Source organism: Centroberyx gerrardi, chromosome 2, assembly GCF_048128805.1.
Source record: "Centroberyx gerrardi isolate f3 chromosome 2, fCenGer3.hap1.cur.20231027, whole genome shotgun sequence".
In the NCBI taxonomy this organism is placed as follows: domain Eukaryota; kingdom Metazoa; phylum Chordata; class Actinopteri; order Beryciformes; family Berycidae; genus Centroberyx; species Centroberyx gerrardi.
Window position 1 is genome coordinate 32,406,594 of NC_135998.1, and position 8,669 is coordinate 32,415,262.

General features: G+C 39.6%; 1 protein-coding gene across 2 annotated transcripts in view; it reads right to left on the minus strand.

The window, feature by feature from the left end:
- Positions 1-8,397, minus strand: part of pam (peptidylglycine alpha-amidating monooxygenase) — a 42,798-nt gene extending 34,401 nt beyond the window's left edge. For both annotated transcript variants that reach the window (XM_078287242.1, XM_071906075.2), the window contains exons 1-3: positions 8,209-8,397; positions 7,388-7,511; positions 3,180-3,237 (exon numbers count right to left, since the gene is read on the minus strand). In XM_078287242.1, the coding sequence (XP_078143368.1) occupies positions 3,180-3,237; positions 7,388-7,511; positions 8,209-8,300 (274 nt within the window). In that variant the 5' untranslated portion in view covers positions 8,301-8,397. The remainder of the gene's footprint in view (positions 1-3,179; positions 3,238-7,387; positions 7,512-8,208) is intronic.
- Between the last annotated feature and the right edge of the window lie 272 nt (positions 8,398-8,669).

Genomic DNA, 8,669 nt, shown 5'->3' on the forward strand with positions numbered 1-8,669 from the left:
TAAAGCACTTTGAAAACACTATTTTAAAAAACAGATGCACTCAAATTAATGTCACAAGTAATAAAAGAAACTGTACATGAGGATATTACTGAATTAACAGATAGTAAGAGGGACTATTTGCAGGGCAACTGTGTTTAGAGACCAGCAGAACCACTTTGCTTTCCATTATGATTTATTGCATCAGAGATAGAATAAATGTTTGTAGCGTTTCCAGGCCATTTGCCCACTCTACCAATAAAAGAGGGCCTCTATCAAATAGCAGGCAGCTTACATTAGTTGACCATAGTTTTTGATAATGAATTAAATTTACTGTTGCATTAAGTGCTGAAATTCCTTCATAGGATTCCCGGGAATGATTGGTTCCATAGACTACACCTTTATTCTATCACCGCAGCCCCAGGGGAACATGAAGTGGTTTGTGAACAGAAAAGCTCAACAGCCTCAGTGTGGCAACACAATATTGTATCAATGAAAAGTATGCCCACTGTGCCAAATGACAGGGAAGCGCTAAGCCTATTTAGCTTACGCATTTAAACTACCTGCAATTTTCCTCCAGCAATCCTCTCTAGCCTGGGTAGCAGCAACAGCGTTACTTTTTGCTGTCATATTTTATGTGTCTGTTCATGAAATAGTTCGTTCTTCTTGAGAGAACATAAATGTTAGTGATACATTTGTTTCCCATACTTCCCCACATTTACAATCTACTAACCGTGTTGAAATTGTCTGCAGCATATGCTGACAAAACCCCACAATTATTTATAGTCTACTTTATTGCTTTTATTGTTTTTTATCGAGTATTTGTATATCTTAGTTGCGATCTCTTCCGGAGATCAATAAGGTTTCAGCTTATCTTAAATACGTTGGATCTGTCGTTGTTGCATGTGATTGGCTATTTGTTACAAACCCCGCCCCTTTTATGTGAACACACTCATCGCTGGATGGAAACATCCTGGACAGACAGAGCAAGATGACAACCACCTACGTGAGACCAGTTAGCCAGGATTGCAGTTGTTTAGTTTTGTGAAGCCAAAGATACCCAAACTATGTCGAACTTTGTTTGTGAGACAGGCCCCAGGTTTTTGAAAATCCTGCATTTTATAACAAATAATATAGAAATATTAAAAATAGCAGCTCACACACAGGTCTAGTTGTGTGTTCCAAAAAGCAAATAAATAAGGGATCCAGAAATTCAAAATACACCTCTGAATATGCACCATTTAATTGCCCTTGGTCTTCATTAGGGAAACGAAACTGCAGGCTTGGCAGAGCCTTGATAGAAAGTCAATGTGGCTCCATACATGAAAGTGATGGACACCCCCGACACAGACCAGCCATCTAATCCCACGTTTGAATAATGAATGGAGCTTTACTGACAGTGTGGGGGCTGGTGGCTGCTGCCTCTTCATGCATTTTGATATGAGCATATCGGCGAGCCTGTCTACAGAAGGAAAGAAAGGCAATGCCTTGTCGACAGTTTGTTTGACTAGGTGCGAGTGGCTGCCTGCGGCAAATCAAGGTTAAAAAAAAAAAATGATGTTGATCCTATGCAAATGACACATATTTCACGTTGATGAATGTGGTTGGGTTACATCTATATCATTCTAGAACGTGAAGGGATACCATTGTTGTCATTCTTTGTCTGTGTCTGACTGTTATCTAATTTAGCCCAGCTATTACCATAGATTATCTCCTCATAAATGCCACCTGAAGTATATAGAAATGCTACATGAAGCATATGAAATCATGCAAGAGGAAATGGCAAATATAATTGCCTGCTAAGGAGCTAACTATTTTTCTTTAAGTATAATGATGGGGATTAAAGCCCTGTTTAACACCACATACAGGTGTCTTCTCTGTGACAATATATTGGGCCACACACCCTACTGTATATTGGACAGAGAGATACAATGCTTTGACATAGACACAAACACACACAATTAACATGTGCTCTCCTTTCCTATCTGGCAGCACATTAATGCAGTATAACCAAAACAAGAGGGAACATTTTTCTATTTCAAACCAAACTGGGCTGAATAAGTGACGATTCATTATCCATGCTGCAGATAAATAACACGCAGGCATGCGCGTTAGCAAAATAATCCCTTAATTTACCAGACCAGAATCACACTGCCTGGCGCACTGTATCCTTCAACTCCCTCTTTAGCATTGGCCCAAGTGTGCATTACTGCTGATTACTATAGATATGGGTGTACATCATTCTCTGTCTAAATCAGCCTCTGTGCATATTAAAACACTTCCCTGGGTTTAGTTTTGGTGGTGGCAACTTTCATTTCAATTACATTTATATGATAATATTATAATAATAATCTCTATCTGGTCTCATTACCTAGTGTATAAAAAAACTTGTATTGCATCTTGATTTGGAAAACCGCCTTTTATTTTGGCCTCAAATATCCGGCACAGTCTCCCTAAACTGTAAATGACATTGTATTTCATCACTGTTAGTGCACAGATGATGAAATGTCACAAAGACATTGAGGACTGAGGACAGCCAATAAATCTTAGAGAAACACCACAGCAATGAGCACTTAGGGAGACAAAATAAAAACACCACAGCACTGAGTACTTTGCACCAAAGATGGAGGCATAAAAGCGCCCCAAAACACCACAGCGCTTATTTTATGTTGCTATTATTGTTTTTTGGTATTGTTGTTGTGATTCTACATTTCTTCGCGTTTCAGTACTTGTACAATATTCCTTCCATACACATTGCCATAAATTAAAAATGATACGTTTCATATTATTGCTAGATTATTGTATGGCCTATTGTTTGCACATGTTGTGATGCGTAAGCGCGCAATTTTCCGCAGCAAATTTCTATAGAGCCCCATCTACATTGTAAGGAATTTTATTTAAAAAATCACTTTGTTCTTTTATTAGATGCAATGACATCTAATCTAATGACTTGATAATATGTCATCTAGGTGTTGTGGCAGTTCACTTACCATGTGTCTTGGTCAAGCAAATAATACAAAGGAGAAGAGCGACGCTGCCCCTAACAATGCCAGAAATTTGTGTGAACATGAGAAGTTAGTTGGTGTTTCTGTTTGTCTCCAGCTAAAGTGTTTGAAAAGTTCTCCAATAGAAAAATTTTTTTTTCCTAGAGCAGCTATATTTGGTCTGTGTAATGAAAAATGTTTGAAAGAGGATATACTCACCGATATAAGCATCACGGCTGGTTGGTACAGGAACCGCCATGCACAAATAAGAATCCGACTGAGACAACAAAGAACACAAAACTTAAATTCATTATTTCATAATGTAACAAATATTCTTTAATTACTGAAAAAAACAGGTTTAATAGTTTAATAGGTTTAACAATGCAATTATTTTTAAGATTGATATTTAGACAAACATTGCAGTTTATGATTTATCAAACACACAGCTGTGTATGCAGTTTACGCATCTCACCAAGCTGCCAAAATGTTTTTTCACCACATAAATCACAAGGAATCTCTGCTAAAAACTGATATTTTTGTATTTTGGCATGTAACTGCAGGTTTCAGCCAAATTAACCAGCCTAATTCTGATTGAACATAGCTAATGAAAGCTGGCAAACTGTAAAAGGGCAGAATAAGAAAAAGGACACTAAGAAATGAATTGCTCAGAAACATTAAGTCCAACTGTGTTCAGTTACTAATGCAGATAGGATGCATATTGTACGAATAACCCTGTTCTGTATTAATGTAAGAGTGGACATGCAATGGAAAGAAACCTGAGATTACATGGTGAAAAAAATAAAACCTGTACTAACTGGATTTAAAACGTTTTAATAATTTTTAAGGCCTTCGATTAGGTCATTTATTGTAAGACTCTGTAAGGACCTGTGGAGTTGGAACAAAAAACAAGAAGAGGCCCCTTCCTCTTTCTGTTTAATACATGGCTTGTGATTCTTAGATCAACCTTGCATAAGTGCAACTTTGAAACTCCTCCTCCACGCAATTGTGCAAGTCCACACATTGGCACATCATTGGGATCAGTGTGTGAAATTACGAATCCAGTCTGTTGAAATACAATAGGCCTACAACAAAAAACACTAAAGAAATATGTTTCGTATTTTCTTGATAACTCTGGAAGGTTCAATAGCCTAGTTCAAAAATAATTCCACATGTACTATATAACACATGTTCAGTTTACTCAAGGACTTTAGGCTACTAAGTAATATTTAATTTGTTTTATTTTATTAGATTCACGTTATTCAGTAAGTCAGTCAGTCAATCAGTCCATCAGTTAGGTGTCCACCACAGGATTTCTAGAGCACAACTGGGCTTTGTAGGTCTACTACCGACAGCATAAAACATAACAAATCCCAATTTCATTTAAAATAGTAATAGTTATGTTATAGTTAGGTCAGTCTATGGCTATACCTTAACTATGAGACCAGCCATTAGATGCTTAGACAATGCCAGACACAGGCACGCACACACACACACACACCAGCAGATGGTCAGTACTTAACCAGTACCTATTTCATCTAATTTCCCCTATTTTGTCTCATGAAGTGCCACGTTATCTTGCTCCAGCTGAAAAATCCATCCTTCCTGGCATTATTGAGACAGGAATTAAATGAATGCTTTGAGGCTACCTCCAAAATTACAAGCCTATAGGCACTGCAAGCAATGTTTTGACAGGCAGGGACAGGGACAGGGCTTTACTGCGGACCATTAGGTCTCTTAAATAGGGCTGAGCCTTGTCTCCTCCCTGATGTTACATCACTGTGATCCCCCTTCAGCAGAGCTATCAGCCACCCCTCCACCATGGTTGAATCACTGCTGGATGAGTCATAAACCTGCATGGAGAATAATAATAGCAGCAGTTGGCCCTCCCCCTCTTAATAAAAACACACAGGGACCCTCTCAGACAAACGCCAAATTAGTAACATGAAACTATGCACACACATGCACTCGCGTATAACACTGGCGCCAGAACAGGGGGGCCAAGGAACTCTCTTATACACCAAATGTTTCATATTTAGTAATTGAGCAATTGAGACTGTAACAACTGTAAAGCCATGCTTGTTAGAAATTCATTTCTTTCCCATACTTCCCACTTTTACAGTTTACTTACAGTAGCTGTTTATATTCTATTTTATTGCTTTTATCTTTTGTTATTTTATTGTTTCTACTACGTTTATTGCTTATTTGTATGTTCTAGTTGTGCGCTTATGTTCTGTTTTTCTTTTTCCCTGATGAATCCTATTAGTTTTGCTGCTGCTGCAACAACCTAATGTCCCTACAGGAATAGGCGTGTATAGGACCTTACAGTGCTTTCCAACTCCCCAGTAATAACAGAGACCACAAGCATCGAGCAGCGTTGCCCAACTGCTGCTTCTTGTCACCATAACAGCTCCATGTGGGCTTTATGCTGGAGGAAGAGGGGAAGGCAGAGAAAGGATGGGAAAGACAGGATTCAACCAGGGCTTGGCCTCCTTCTCGCCAGAGAGAGCTGCAGAGCCTGCAGAGCCCGAGAGAGCCAATTAGCTCTGTGTACGTCAATGAGTCAACAGTAATGACTGCATTACTGTAGGATCAATACGAGGCCACACTCACACAGACGGAGGTCCTGGCTCCATAACACCACCAAGCAAGAAATAATGCACATGCTCTCCATGGAAAAACATTAAGAGGCCAAATCAAAACAGGCAAAGCTCTCTGATAACAAACCCAGCAGCTGTAAGGGCTATGAGGTGAGGTGTACATAGGTCTGTGGTGTAACAAGTACATTATTCATTAAAAAAACATAAGCAAGTCTATGAAAATGGGTTTTAAGAAGTGATTTAAAAGAAGTCACTGATTCTGTTAGCCTTAGCTCCTCAGGCAGGTTGTTCCAAAGCCGAGGGGCCATGATGGCAAAGGCACGGTCACCTTTGGTTTTAAGCCTTGACTTTGGAGCCTAAAGTCTATCTAAGGCTGTGCACAGGCTCATATGGGGTCAGCATGTCTCTTATATAGCTTTGAGCCGAGCTCAAGCGTGCTTTAAAAGTGATCAGTAGAATCTTTTCTAAAATTATTAGGGAGCCAATGGAGAGATGTCAGGATTGGGGTGATGTGATGTCGTCTGTTAAAACCAGTAAGAAGCCTAGCTGCTGCGTTCTGAACTAGTTGGAAGTGGAAAAGTGACTTTTGGTTTATGCCAGAAAGGAGGGAGTTACAGGAGTCGAGTTGTGAGAAGATGAGGGCGTGGAATACTTTCTCCAGATTACTGTGTGAAAGCACTGGTTTAATTGTGGAGATGGTTCTCAGTTGTAGGAAACAGGACTGGACGACTTTTTTTTACCTGTGGCTCACGTCGGAGTCAAATATTACTCTGAAGTTTCTGGCAGCAGGATTTACATCAGCAGACAGGGAAACAAGGCCACTCTCAATAAGACAGAACTAGGGGAAACGAACAATATAATTTCATGGTTTGAGTTATATAATACATTGAGCTGTTTAGCTTGTGGTTAGCAAAATTACGGCTTCGACTTGAAAACGGTTACAGAAATCAATGGACCCAGCGCTATTACAGAGACAAATATACATAGGTAAAAAGGTCCAAGTTTGAGGGACAATTATGTGAAACCCCCATTCATTTTCACTTCATTTTAAGTCCATATTTGGGCATGGCCATATATGACAACATGACTTCCTAGGTCTATGTGGTAACACAAGCAACTTAGCAAAGCATCTCAGTAACCGTTGCTCTGTGCCACTGCTTTATGGGTTTTCTTGTTTGCCGTGATATCATAGTAGTATAGTATTTATAAATATGAAACTTAGTGTTAGTATTAAAGTCAAAATTCTGTTCACTACTCATGTGGGATTTCACAATTTGATGAAATGCTAATCATACATTGATTTCAGCATCCTCTATTCCGCATGTAACAGTGACTGTGCACTGTCCGTTGTGGTGGAAACACACGCATCCATTAGTGCATCTTTCTCTGAGTGGAGCAACACAGAGCCTGCAGAGTATCAGCTGAAGTTACAGGGAAAGCGAAAGCAAAAGGTAGTTTATGGCTAGATTTCATGTTACATAAGCATTCATTAAGTATCCTCTAAGGCCTTGAACAGTAATAGATGTGTAATTAGTTTTGTCATCGGCTGTCATTTTTATTTCTTAGTTGTCGCTTATAGGCTACATGTTTATGTTTCAAAGGTAAAGGTCTTGGATAGCAACAAATGCGTGCTCAATTAATTATGTCACCAACTGTCATTCTCATACAAATCCCTGCCACCGCTGCTAAAAACAAACAAGGGTCACTTTCATACAAATCCCTGCCACCGCTGCTGAAAAACTTCCTAGGGAAAACACTGCATAGATAGTGAGTGTGTGTGCAGGAGGCAGACGGTCCAGTCAGCAGTGTGTTTCAGTGAAGCGGACTCACCCCTGTAGGGACGACACCAGGCATGCGAACGTCCACAGAGAAGTTGTAGGGGTTGGTCACAACCACCGGCTGCCTCGTCCTGGACATGCAGTCATTGGGATCGGACCAGGCACTATCCTGATACCTTGGAGAGGAACGGATGAGCAATTTGGTTCATACTAAATTATTAGTTATTTAAATTATTATTAATTATTTAGTAGACGTAGTAGTATTGCTGGATTCATACTGCTTAGTCACAGTTCAATTCAGTCATGCAGAATTGTGTACATAAATGTATATACATGTAATTTTGCATGGGTGTATGTATACTGTATATACAGTATACACACACACACACACACAAAGAACTTAAATCTGATGGTTTTATGCTCATTATCACCATGAATTATAAATGATACAATTTTATGTTAGCAAATATGTTTTGCTATATGATATATTAAAAAGAAAAATCATTGAAACAAGTTGGTCTATGAATGATTAAATGTGAAGCAAAACTTTTTTATCCATTAAGTATTTATATTTACTCTTTTTGAATATTATGTTTAGTATATCATGCTCTGATTATAATAATTATCATGCGCCCACAATGTGCTTATAATGTGCACATGATACCTTATAATGCTTTATGAGTACCACTTCAAGTTATGGGATTTAGACTTTAAACCTGCAATGTTTTTCTTTCAGAAACTTCCAAGGCACTTTCACTGGCCGAACCTCCCAGAAAAACACCTCGCTCAGAGTTGTCAAGACAACTATTTCAAATCAAACAACAACATTATAATTATCATTATCAACATTATCAACAACATTATTTATCCTACCTTTTCAACCTGTACAGAGGGTTTTCAATCTCCAGGCTCTGACTGTGACAGATGAATGCTAGCACCACCGCGCAGCACAGAGGGACTCCCATGTCGCCTATGGTTATCACACCGCCTCTACTGCTGCTGTGTGGGTTCCCTTCTAGCCCGCCTGCTGATGTGAAGGAGAGGCTGGTGGTGCTGTGCTATGAGATGAGCCAGGCAGCAGCGGCTCAGAAACAGCTGCAGGTCGCGGGTCAGCGTTAACCAGGTCCAGGGGGAGTTTAAGAAGCAGAAGTGAGGCCAGTAAACCGGAGGACAGTAGATGTGTGACCTGGTTTCCCAACCCCATAAGATGATGCCTTGCAGGGCATCAGCTACTGGTGAACTAGCCTCTAGCAAACACTCACTGCTTGTCAACACCTCTCCTGTCTTAATGTCTTAGTAGTGGCCACACTGGAGGGACAAGATGGATGAGTTGC